Source organism: Ceratotherium simum, chromosome 24 (assembly GCF_057802395.1).
Source record: "Ceratotherium simum simum isolate JZ-2026a chromosome 24, ASM5780239v1, whole genome shotgun sequence".
Classification (NCBI taxonomy): Eukaryota; Metazoa; Chordata; class Mammalia; order Perissodactyla; family Rhinocerotidae; genus Ceratotherium; species Ceratotherium simum.
In genome coordinates, this window is record NC_141923.1 from 43,288,006 (window position 1) to 43,301,147 (window position 13,142).

Sequence of the window (13,142 nt, forward strand, 5' to 3'; positions counted from 1 at the left end):
TCCACCCCATTTTAAACAATGGTAGCATAATTCACACACTATTTTGCACATGGCTTTTTTCACTTAACAATATATCTCAGAGACAATTCCATATCAAGACATAAACATTTTTAAATTCTTTTTTGTACCACATCGTATTCCATTGTACAGATATACCATCACTTTTTTAATCAGTCCTTTACTGACAGGCATTAGATTGCTTCCAATTATTTGCTGTTATAGAAAATTTGGAATGAATAACCTGAGGAACATAATCTCATAACTATGTACAGGTAATTATATCTGTAGAATAAATTCTTAGATGTCAAAAGTCACGCCCTTTCCGCTATCCCATGCTGCCTCAGGATTCTAAGAAACAACACAGACAGACTGATGATAATTTGCATTTAAATCATTTTATTTAAAAATTTTACCTAAATTATGCTTTTCATTTTAATAAAAAATTAGAAATCATTTTTCAGAATATGCTCAAAGACCAAAATAGTCTGAGAGATGGTTTTATGCCAGAGAAAAATGACCTCAAAAACCAGTGGCACGAATGTTGTCCTGGCTCTCACTTCTCATTCAGAAGGTATCTGCTCCTGAGGACTCCATGTGCCCCTGGATGGTGCTGACGCTCTGGGACTGAGAGCTCTCCTCCAGGTTCACTGAGGGCAGCGTCACAGACATCTTGGCAGGTGACGCCTGAGAAGTGAAGAGTGGTACTGCTTTACCGCCTGAAACAAGGAGAAACTCATTCAGCTGCACAAGTGGACCCAGGGTATCTACAGGCTTTGAACTTTCCTAGGTAATACGAGGGATCAAAATAAGAGTTGCACACATGGTAATTTCTTTTCTCAAGGTGCTCAGAACTTGTCACAAAGATAAAATACATCCTTCCCCCTTTCTACTCCTACCCCTAGACAATTAGAGACAACATTTAAAAAGTATACACTATTATCTGAACGTTTCTGTCCCCCTAAAATTCATATATTGAAATCCTAATGCCTGGTGTGATGGTATTAGGAGGTGTGGCCTTTGGAGGGTGCTAGGGTCATGAGGGTGGAGCCCTCGTGAATGGGATTAGTGTCCTTATAAAAGAGGCCCCAGAGAGCTTGTTAGCCCCTTCACCACGTGAGGACACAGCAAGAAGGTGCTGGCTATGAACCAGGAAGACATGCCTTGATCTTGGACTTCCAGCTTCCAGAACCATGAGAAATAAATTTCTGTTGTTTATTTCTGCAGCATTTTGTTATAGCAGCCTGAATGCACTGAGAGTATACAAGTGCCAAAAGCTGTAGGACAGATGATAAATGCTAGGTAAGACTGAGAAGGGAAGGCAGTTTGTGATGAAGACTTCATTAATAGGTTAAAAAACCCAGAGTTGACTATATAAGTCTATTTACCTGCCTGTCCTCTAATTCACTCCTCTAAGTTTAAAGCACATTGCCTAAGAATATAAAGAACATCAACTTGGTATTATTTAAGATCACAAAAATCCTCATTTCAAATTTCATGTTTTACTATATATACATAATAATAAGCATCTTAAAACCAAATTATCTTAAACAATCTTAAAGACATCTCTGAGTCAAGAATCACAGTAATTTTCTAAAACTCCTTTATATTTTTAAAGTAGTTTCCACATTAATAGAATGGAATTTTCCATTCAGTCCCTATAAGGGACCACAGTAAAAGCTGACAGTTCTGGAGATTTCAATGATGACTCAATCACAGCTGTCCAAGAAGATCAGAATACTTGTGAAAGGCAAATTCCTTTCATATTAGGAAGTCTAACAGACTATTTTAATCTTGTACCATTCCTTTTTGCTACTTGTATCAATTTCTTTTTTTAATAAAAGAGGGAAGGGAAATAAGATTTGGCATCATTTTAGCAACATCACAAACTGTAATACTACACTATAATCCTTTAAGAAGAAAGCAATTCTTATGTCTTAAGAATAAATATTTTAAATAGGAAAAAACTTTTTGAAATTTAGCTCTGTCAAGATATGATAGAAACTAAAATTAAGAAACAATAAGAACTGCTTTTTTAAAAAAATCCTTATAAGACATAAGCATTATTTAAATATTCTGACATTTTACAAAGCCACGATGCCAAGTACACAAAATAACCAAGAGAAGTATTCAAAATCAGAGCTGAGCTTGTCAATAAAAACTAACGCAGGGCATAACTAAGGCTGAGAGCAAAATTAATTTTCAACCCATAAAATCAATTCAATGTTACCTTCCCCCGATTATTAAGAAAAATCCATTCCTTGAGTTACTCACATATTGTCAAAAACTACGCTGATACCAGATATTCTTCTTTTCTCTGCTAATTTCACAAAACTGCTTTATAGGTACCTTCATTTTCTACTATGTGCATTAAGTTACTGATCAAATTGCTCAATGATGTAACAAGCGCTATAACTTTCTTTTTGGATCTTGAAGAGGTTTCCAAGTCTCAAGGAACATAGTAAATTCAATTACTGTAAAGTTATGCTATTTCTTATAGTTATTGTCTTATATTCGTGCAGCAATTAAAATTTTGCAAAGATCTTTCCCCACGATCTTATCTCATCCTAATAGTAATTTTGAGAGACAGAGAAGGTAACTGAGGCACAGAGACATTAAAGTGGGCTCTTCTAGAAGCATATGCTTACTAACTAAACATCGATACAAGCCTACTGCCTGTATGGAGCTAAGATGGCACTGAGAGGATACACAGATGAAAGAAAACAGTCCTCATCTTCAAGAAGCTCAAAACTTAGGGAGATAAACATGTACAGGAATACTTAGTTCAAATGAGGCAGAAGTAGCAGTTGAGCTTGGACTTAAAATATGTGGAAGGCAATGAAGACAACAACAAAATAAAGTCAAGATAAAGTTAGTATGTTAAGGGAATTCTGAGTCTTCTGATATCAAAGTATTGATTGCCTAAGAGGAATGATGAGAGAGACAATGCCCTAAAGGAAGGTCAGGGTCAAGTTCTGTAAACAATGATGAGTCACAAAAGATTCTGAACAGAGGAGTAATGTGAGCAAATGCATTTTATAAAAGAGAATTCTAATAGCCATGTGGGAAATAAGGAGAGAGAAGAGGGATCTACGGAAACAGTCCGTGCAAGAAATGATGATCCTTGGCACACAAAATAGGTTCAAGATATTTTGGAGGAAGACTCAGTCTTATAAAGAATCGAGTATGGCTCTGAAATGGCAGGTTTAGTTGACTGAGTAGGCAGTAATAAGAACACAAACAAGCTTGAGGCTATGGTGGTATAGGGAGATGAGGTGATACTGGGATCAGTTATATACTTGATGAATTTGAATGCCTGCAAGATGCGTGAATGGACTTTTCCAGTAGGCAACTGGAGTCAAAGATGTCAAAGACTGCAAGGCAGTTTTAGAGATACAGAATTACCAGTAATCTACACAGATATAATAATGAGAGCAATGAGAACAGTGATCACCTAGCGAGAGAAAATAGACTGAGAAGAGAAATGATGATAAAGAAAGGTGAAGGGAAGGACAAAAAAAGGTGAACAAAGACAAAATAAAGGAAAACAAAGGGAAGTGCCAGAGAGATAAGTAAGAAGAGACCCAAGAGTGAAGAGTCACACAAGGTAAGAGATGGTTTTCAAAAAAGAGTCTAGCCTAATTCGTCTAATTCATAACTGGTAGAGCTGAGACCACAACTCACTGCTCTTTGCCCTATACCAAATACCTTAACTATCCACAATAAAGAGTTATTACTTTTAAAGGTGGTTGAGAGAAATTCCATTTAAGTAATGGTATGTAACGGTAGGAGCGGCTAAGGAGAGGAGCAGTGATGAAGCTTCAAGTACAAGTTCCTTTACAATAGGTCAAGTCTAGGGTCCAAATGAGGTTTACTGTCCAGTCACTTGAGAATGGTCCCATCCAGACTGTCAGGGGGAGGCTTCTGTGTGGGAGGGAGTATAGGGCAGGGTGGGGGTATAGGGGGGATAACAGCATGGATTCTGGAATAGGGCAGAGCTGGGCTCATCCATCTATTCACTCAACAAGTATCAACTGAACACCTACTCTGTGCCAGGCACAGTTCTAGACTCTGCAGATTTCAGCAGAGAAGAAAACAAAGGCTCCAATCTCACTGACATCACATTCCAGTTGGGTGTAGGGGGTAAATGACAAACAAGTAAGGAAATAAACATATAATATGTCAGGAGGTGGTAAGCGCTATAAAGAAAAGGAGGTAAGGGCTAAGAGGGATAGTGAGTGAGAAGAGATTTGGGGAAAGTTATGCAACTTCTCTAAATCCTAGTTTCCTCATCTATAAAATAAAGATAAGAGAACCTACCTCAGAGGGTTTTGTGAGGATTAAATGAGATAATGCATATCAAGTGTTCTGTACAGTACAGGCACGCAGAAAGCACTCAACACAAGTTAGCTCTTACTTTTATGTAACTGGAAAGGCACTATCCCAAGAGGCCACGATCCTCAGGGTGGGCTGCCGAAGGCATGACTTTAGAGAGGGGGATAAGAATGTTTCACTGAAATGCACTAAGGAAAAAACCCACAGCCCTAGAAGGCCTCCAAATAATTATGCTACTTTTAACTCTAGTAATTGTGTTTTAATCAACGAGTTATGTCGATAAAATGCCCCATCTCATCTAAAGGTGTTTGTTAAGTACATTTTGGGAAGAAGACTTTTTGAAGTGTTCATTTATACGAGCTAAAACAGTCACAGTGTTAGAACTTTAAAAGAGAACTTTTTAGACTGGGAACATTAAAAAAAAGCATCCCTTTGATTACTGTTAATAGGCAAAAGAGTAACATTCATATCCAGTTATGGTCCTCACAGAGCTTAATTTTTTTTAAAGAAAAGATATATCTTAATAAATCATCATTAAAGTAAACATAAATTTTCTACCTCTATTAAATGTAGTTTGATGCTTTTCAAGTTTGACTTTTTTAATTTCCACAATCATGTCATTACTCTATGATGTAATTGTTTCAACGGCTGTTTTCCAGTTTGTTTAAAAAAAGAGACTATTCCTTGATTCCACGGGTTTGCTGTGAGTCATTTAATCTGGCATGCATTTAAGCCGGGGATGCCATCCAGTGGGACCATGCATTTGAAGGCTCCTAAGACGTATTCTAATATATTTTTTTAGACATTCGAAATTCAAATTTTTTTTGCTTTAAAAATATTTAAAATTCATTAAAAATATTTGTTTTCAGTTCTTTGATGTTGGATTTATAAGATTAAGGAACAGAAAAGCTAAAACTAATTTATTCTAAGTAATACAAGTAATAATATGGGATTTTTAATATCCATTTAAGATTTTGCCTATATATTATATGTATATTTTCCAAAATATACATAACTAAAATTTTTTTAGGTTTAGATAATCCATTTCATAAGCAGGTTTTAGATTCTGACTCTAATCCTCAAACACTTGGTAACCCATTATTATATAACTTATTTGCAAACTGAGAGGAATCCAAACATTCTCTCCTAGAACAACATGAGACAAACAGAGAAAAGAAGAAAGCTTCCTGGGTAGCTTCACAGAAGAGTACAGCATCTCAGACGCCTCATGCAGGTTAAGTAACTGCACGTGGCCCAAGCCATATAGATGAATTTGTGGTCTTCTTCTATGAGATGATGAACAGATAGTACAACGACTTTAAATTGCCTGGATTTGGGTTTTTCTACATGCAGATAAAGACTGGTTTCTTATAAACTGCACATTTAAAATAAAATTAAAAGGAAACAAATGTAACAATCTTTAATCCAAGCACATGAAGGATCTTATCCAGAGTCCATGGATGTGTGACCAGGGATCTGTGAATACCCTGAAACGTTAAGCAAATTATTTTCCCGTAAGTACAGTTTGGGAGGGAGACGTAGTCATAGCTCTCAGTGCTTTAAGGAGTCTGTGGCCCCCAAATATTTAAGAACCATTGACTTAAAGGATATCCCAGTCCCATGTGCAAGTGAATCCCATCCTCTGAGTTGTTCTTCCAGCAGGAGAGGTGGAATACAGGAGGGCTCCTCTCCTGTGAACTGTGGATGCCTTATTCTCCGAAGGCAACTCTACTGCAGCATTCACCAAGCTCACTGTAATTATCTGTTTTGTGTCTGTCACTTCCACTGGACAGTAAATTCCTTAAGAGCATGGACTAGGATGTATGGTCTTTGTCTTCTGTGTGACTAGTACAGTAGGTACACAATAAGTATCTGTGACCTTACCATCTTGTATTGGCGTTATTTGCTTGTGGGTCTGTTGTTCCTTTTCAATACATGCTCCACGAGGACAGCAACTTTGTCTTATCTACCCTTGCATTCTACAAAGTTGTAGCATAATGCTAGACACACAGCAGGCCTTGAAATGATTGCTGAACCCAACTGATTTGTTTCTACCTGGAGAGTCTGTGGGTCCTCAGGGCTAACAGCTTGCTTAGATTCACGCTGACCAGATCCTTGTCTTTAAAATCAGCCCTGAGTTCCAGCAATGCAGTTGCTTCGCAGCTGTCTATGAAAATGTTACAGGATTTCAGCTGTGTTTTACTGAGTTCTTGAAGCATTCTTCCTGTCCACCCTGGGCTTATCTACTCTAGCTTTAATTCCTTGTTTAAGCAGCTGCGAAACTCTTCTGCTGTACTCAGTTCTCTTCACATACTTAACCCAGCCCTGCAGATTTTGCAATATCATAGCTTCAGGGCTTGGGAACAAATATGACAAGTCTTGATGAAGAAGGTGCTTGGTCATTTGATGTTAAGTATAATATGTAATATTTTATTTGCCTCTGCTTCCCAGAATTAGTCACTATTAAACCTTTCTTTCCTTACTTTCATATTTAAAAGAGTGACTTAAAATGTTACTAGTCTTATCCCAAAATATGTTTTAGACATAAAAATCCTATTACATTTTTTGTTTACTATTGCTTCTGTTTTTAAGTGAGTTGACAAATGCTTATTTTAAAATTTATAATTTAAGACAAAAATGAAGCAGTTCCTATAGAAAGAATAAATGTATCAGCACCTGTAAAAACAACTCCAATTCTTTTTTCCTCTAAAAACCAATAGCTAATGTGAAAGATTTGTTTCTTCTTATGCCAGGTTCCAGCTGCTTCACTTTGTTTAAAACTGACTTCAAAGTTTAAACACTGTCCTGCCCCAGCAAATAACCTCCCCCAGATGGAATTATCTTGAGTTCTATCCTCGGTGCTCTGAATACCACACCTGCAGCCTTTTAATTCAACATTTTATAAACTTTCCAAAGGGAAATCATAGATTTTTTTTTCTGTCCCCTAACTTCTGGCGAGTTGAGTTTAGTGCACAAAGTGAGTTCTATAGCTGGTGTGAGTTTACAGATATTTTAGAAGAATAAAAAATTGGAATTACTATCTCTACTGTGCTGATTATTACGAGAAAGAAGTCATAGGAAATAAAAAGTCTGAATAGCTCCAAGTTCAACAACTTTTAAAGTAAAAGTCTTACCTGTAAATACAGATGTGAGGTACAGATTGGGCTCAATTTGTGTCCGATCCATTTCACCTGGTGAAGAAACTAGAGTTAAAACAATTTTTCCACAAGAAAATCAGTTAAGCATAGACATAATCAAGACTCCTTCCTAGTCACTAAAAGGAACACAAACCAAATGCACTCCCACAGCTACTCTCATAAAACCAGGCAAATAGAAGCCTGATCTAGCGGCCTTAATAGAAAGAAGGAAGTTAAACAGCTGAATTTTAATGACCGTCAACAGAATAATACTTTACCTAATAGATTATTATCTTTATGCCTCAAAGATTAGGGAAACGGGGAAGCAAAGGATCATGAGAGAATTTGAAATTTGTATTAAATAAAAGAAACTCGGGCCATTTCTTCCAAGGCTAAAAGTTTTCACAGATTCTCTTGCTTAAGGATTTAATCACTGCAAAAAGAAATTTAGAATTTCCCTTCTCCCCAGGCCGGCCTGGGGCATACTGCCCAACACAATCTATGTGACAACCAATACAGTTGTCCGGGAGCACAGAGGAGCACCGCACTGTTAAACCAAAGCCAAATTTTAATATTCAAATGAAATAGGCTGGGGGAGAAACTCTTCTTATGGCTAGAGAATTATGAAGCAGAGAAAAGTTAACCGAAGGGAGAAACCTGCAGTACAGATAGTTCTCAGGCCAACAAGATACCCCGAGGCCAAAGGCATACGCCCCTGTTGATGGCACGCTGTTAACCTGTGCTCTGAAATACAGTCAGTCAATCCCTGTCAATAACCATTGTTTCAAACAAATTCTTAGGGCAGAATGATTTGGAAAACATTTATAATATGGTATAATCAGTATTCTCAGATTTTCTCTAAGATAAAAGTCAGTCATCTCTCAAAAGTCCTTTATTTCACAAAAGTTTCAGGGGAACTTGAAGATAATTAAATGAATGTGATTTTAAGCTTCATACATTCATTAAACCAAGCAATATATTCTCACTGGTGACAAACATTCATGTTAAACTATTGTAGTTATACCGTAGGAAAAATAAAAATTAAATGCAATACAGATCAATGAAGAAAAAAATTAAAGCTTAAGAATAGTTTTAAAAGAAAATATAGTTTTATAAGAGTAAGATTGTGGGCGAATACAAGTTACTTACATATTGATAATCTACAAATAAACCAAAACTGAACATCTGACTTTGATATTGTTTTTTAATAATCTTTAAAGGCATTAAAAGTGCTTACTATGATGTTACTATTAAATGCTATCTATGTTCACTTCCTACTCTGCCTCTAAGTTTCAGAGTTAGGGAGAGAAGTCACTGCTTGCCCCCTGGCTTATTAGAGCCGCCTTTCAGATTCTGCACACACCTGGAGTACAAACGTGGAAATGAAGGCATCAGTACCACCTCAGAGGCCCGTTTCATTGAAGAACCATTGTTTGTAGCAATTATAATTTAGTGGCAGTCTTCTCTGAAGTGGGTGCTTCAAAGCCCAGAATTCAGACTTATCTACTGTGTTGTGGTAAGAAATAAGCAACATCATCCCCTTTCATACCAAACAAAACTGAGTGGACACTAAGGAAAGAAAACCCACCTTAGGTCTAACTAGGGTTCAATAAAAAAAATTTTTTTAAGTAACTTTTATGTGTCCAACATTATTATAGTAGGTGTTGTGAAGACCACAAAGAAGAGTAAGACATTGTCTCAATCCTAATTGGAAAGACAAAACCTACAGAGAGCAGACTGACAGTAGTGAGCAAATCTTTCAACTAATGCTCCTGTTCCACCTCAAATATAAGGGATTTTAAAGGCTAACAACTAATTGAGCTCTCTGCCTTTTACCATTATACCACTTCTATTGGCCAATGTTCCATTTGTGTAACTCGAATTCTTCTTCTGTTCCTGGTAATTTTTCTTTTCCTCTTCTTCTTCAATTGCCTTCCTTTTTTTCTCTTTAAGAAGGTGCTATATATATCATACCTGGATGGCTTTGGAGAAAGGAGCTGTGAAACTTTTTCTTTCTAAACCAGTGATTTTCAACAGAGAGCTCGGGTGGGGAGAGGAAAAAGTCTGAATCACTTTGGGGGCTTTTTCAAGCTAACAGGGGCTCCCTTCTATTCTGATAGGGCCACACTCCAAAGGGGGTGTATCCCCCGAAAGGGATTGGCTGCTACAAAGAAACACTCTTTTAAATTCATAACAACCTAAAAGTGAATTTTAAATACTTCATTTTCTTTGCAATAAAAAATGGAGCATGTTTTCTCTAATATTCAGAGTCCTTGCTTAATAAAAATATTTTCCTGAAACTTTCAAAAACAATAGCTTATTTCTGCTTTATTAAAAAAATGAATTTTAGGGGCCGGCCTAGTGGTGCAAGCAGTTAAGTGCACGTGCTCTGCTTTGGCGGCCCGGGGTTCACTGGTTCAGATCCCAGGCACGCATCGACGGACCACTTGTCAAGCCATGCTGTGGCAGCGTCCCATATAAAGTAGAGGAAGATGGGCATGGATGTTAGCCCAGGGCCAGTCTTCCTCGGCAAAAAAAAAAAAAAAAAGAAGAGAATTGGCAGATGTTAGCTCAGGGCTGATCTTCCTCACAAAAAAAAAAAATGAATTTTAACTCAAAAAATGACAACTATTTCATTACTACAAAACAAAGCACAGTTTAGTCATCTCTTTATATCCAACAAAGCTACATTATTACTGAAAACATCCAAATTGAAATAACATACAAAATCTGTTATTGTTTTTAAGATGTGTCTTAATAAACCACATAGGCTGAAGTAAAATTCCTGCAATGCTGGATTTTCTTAAAGGACAAGAAAATAAATGGTTTCCCTCCATTACCCTTCTTCGTTTTCCCTAAGATGCCAAATTCAGTTCTTTGTATAAAGTTGATCAAGAAATATCTAGCTGAACAATGTTTCTGAAACCTTTATGTCAGACAGATATACTACTATGATCATTTTTTAGGGAAAAAACCCATCTTTTCTATGCATTCTATACTGTGTTATGTAAGATAAACAAATTTTTTCAAGTAAATGACAAACCGGACATTCTATTAGAGAGGCAGCTGTAAGCTGGTGGCTCAGAGCACAGACTTGGAAGCTATGCTGTCTGAACGCAGATCACAGTGCCAACACACCAGCCTTGAGGCCTGGGAAATACCACCACGTGTGAAATACCACCACTCTGAGCTTCACTTCCCTCTTCCACCTCATAGGTTTTTTACGATCATTAACAGATGATACATGTAAATAACTTAGAGCAGTGCCTAGAGAGCAGGCATCAATAAATGGTAGTTCTATTTTTATTTAGCCTGTGATTATTTTCTAACTTTTCCCAATTGAAAAAGAAATCATTCTTGTTAGGCAATCTTTTCAAAATATTCTTTGACAGGGAGAGTTTTTAAGAAAAAGAAAAAATACTGATCAAATATTATAGCAGTAGAGCTACAAGGGATCTCAGAAATCATCTTATCCTTATTAATAAGGAAATCAAGATTCAGAAAGGTTAACTGACAAAGAAATCCATGTCGCAAATTCGTAGTAGGGACTACTACCCATAGCAAACAGTTCTTTCCTCCTTCCCAACTTTTTCATACTCTTCTCCTAAGATATGTCTTCAGATACTGAGACCTATAAGAACAATCAGAAATTATCTGTTCTACTTTTTAAGAAATTCATCAAGGAAGGAAACGTAGTATAATGTTTAGGAGCATAGCCTTTGCTTTCGGAGTTGGAGTTGGTTTGACTCCCAGCTCTGTCTTTTATTAATTATGTGACCTTGGGCAAAATACATAACCTCTCTGAGCCTCAGGTTCCTCAAATGTAAAATACTATCACACACCTAATTGAGTTGACTAAGGATCTTAGCAGAGTACATCACATATGGGAAGGATACAGAGATGGGAGCTAGTGCGTATTGTCGTTGCTGTTATTATAAACATAACTCTCCTCTCCCAAAACTAGGGGAGAATCTTGATTTCTCCTGACAGTAAAAAAAGCCACTACGTCAGTATCAGAGTTGACTATCATCATTTATTCCTGTAGCAAGTAGCCGCCTCCCAATTCTCCCTGCTGGCTGGTGGGTTTCCTGGAGGGTGAGTACCGTGCTCCACAGGCGAGAATGACAGCAGCAAACACAACCCACACCCTGGCCAACACGGTTTGAAAACTGCTTATGAACTTTGTTGATTCTGACACTTCTTCATCCTGCTGTTTTAAATTGAAGAAACTTAATACTCATTGGTATTTAAGTCAAAGGATGAGAAGAGAACATTTCTAAATATTTGATCTAGAAATTTCTATTAACATTTCTATGGAAATTCTGAGTGGGTAATACTAAAAATTGAGTCTAAAATTACCTATGAATATAATTTATCCTTTTATCTTTACCACAAAAGGTAAATGTGTTAACCTTCATTTAAATGTTTAAAGATACCATAAAATAAAAACAAGTAATCTTAGATTTAGAAATAGAATCCAAGGCTGGGAAAGCAGGAATACTTCTGAAAAAGCTTTAAGTGAGGGCACTCGGGGGTACCGGGATTATACCACTTGTACAGCACACTTCTTCTAAACACCCACCTTATGTCAATACTTTAGCTTTTTACTTTAAATGGTCATTCAAAAGCTTGTAGCTATAAGGTGCCAATTTGAAAGGAAGCCATGTTTTACTATTTCAAAAGCGGAATTTAAAAGCACAGGAACCTCGGCTTTACGACATTTGTACCCTTGTATTTAAAAAATTTTTATTTTTGGTTTGAAAGTTTATATTTTTCTCGTTCTTTTTTTGTTTTGTTTTTTGTTTATTGCAGTAACATTGGTTTATAACATTGTAAAAATTTCAGGTGTACATCATTGTACTTCTATTTCTGCATAGATTACATCATGTTCACCACCAAAATACTAATTACAACCCATCACCACACACATGTGCCGAATTATCCCTTTCACCCTCCTCCCTCCCCCCTTCCCCTCTGGTAACCACCAATCCAATCTCTGTCCCTATGTGTTTGTTTATTGTTGTTATTATCTACTACTTAATGAAGGAAATCATATGGTATTTGACCTTCTCCCTCTCACTTATTTCACTTTGCATTATACCCTCAATGTCCATCCATGTTGTCACAAATGGCTGGATTTCATCGTTTCTTATGGCTGAGTAGTATTCCATTGCGTATATATACCACAGCTTCTTTACCCATTCGTCCCTTGATGGGCACTTAGGTTGCTTCCAAGCTTGGCTATCGTGAATAAGGCTGCAATGAACACAGGGGTGCATGTACCTTTGCAAATTGGTGTTTTCAAGTTCTTTGGATAAATACCCAGCAGTGGAACAGCTGGATCATATGGTAGTTCTATCGTTGATTTTTTGAGGAATCTCCATACTGTTTTCCATAGTGGCTGCACCAGTTTGCACTCCCACCAGCAGTGTATGAGAGTTTCCTTCTCTCCACATCCTCTCCAACACATGTTGTTTCCTGTCTTGTTAATTATAGCCATTCTGACGGGCGTGAGGTGATATCTCATTGTAGTTTTGATTGGCATTTCCCTGATAGTTAGTGATTTTGAACATCTTTTCATGTGTCTGTTGGCCATCTGTATATCTTCTTTGGAGAAATGTCTGTTCAGGTCTTTTGCCCATTTTTTAATTGGGTTGGTAGTTTTTTTGTTGT

At 37.0% G+C, this 13,142-nt stretch overlaps 1 protein-coding gene across 7 annotated transcripts in view; it reads right to left on the reverse strand.

The window, feature by feature from the left end:
* Positions 1-354: 354 nt before the first annotated feature.
* Positions 355-13,142, reverse strand: part of LOC101392261 (protein TALPID3) — a 157,777-nt gene continuing 144,989 nt past the window's right edge. For 6 of the 7 annotated variants that reach the window (XM_087448436.1, XM_087448437.1, XM_014784272.2 and 3 more), the window contains 2 exons: positions 7,467-7,523; positions 355-716 (listed from right to left, as the gene is read on the reverse strand). In XM_087448436.1, coding sequence (XP_087304562.1) covers positions 565-716; positions 7,467-7,523 — 209 coding nt within the window. In that variant the 3' untranslated portion in view covers positions 355-564. Of the gene's footprint in view, positions 717-7,466; positions 7,536-13,142 lie in introns of all 7 variants that reach the window. The other variant, XM_087448445.1, reaches the window with a different exon arrangement.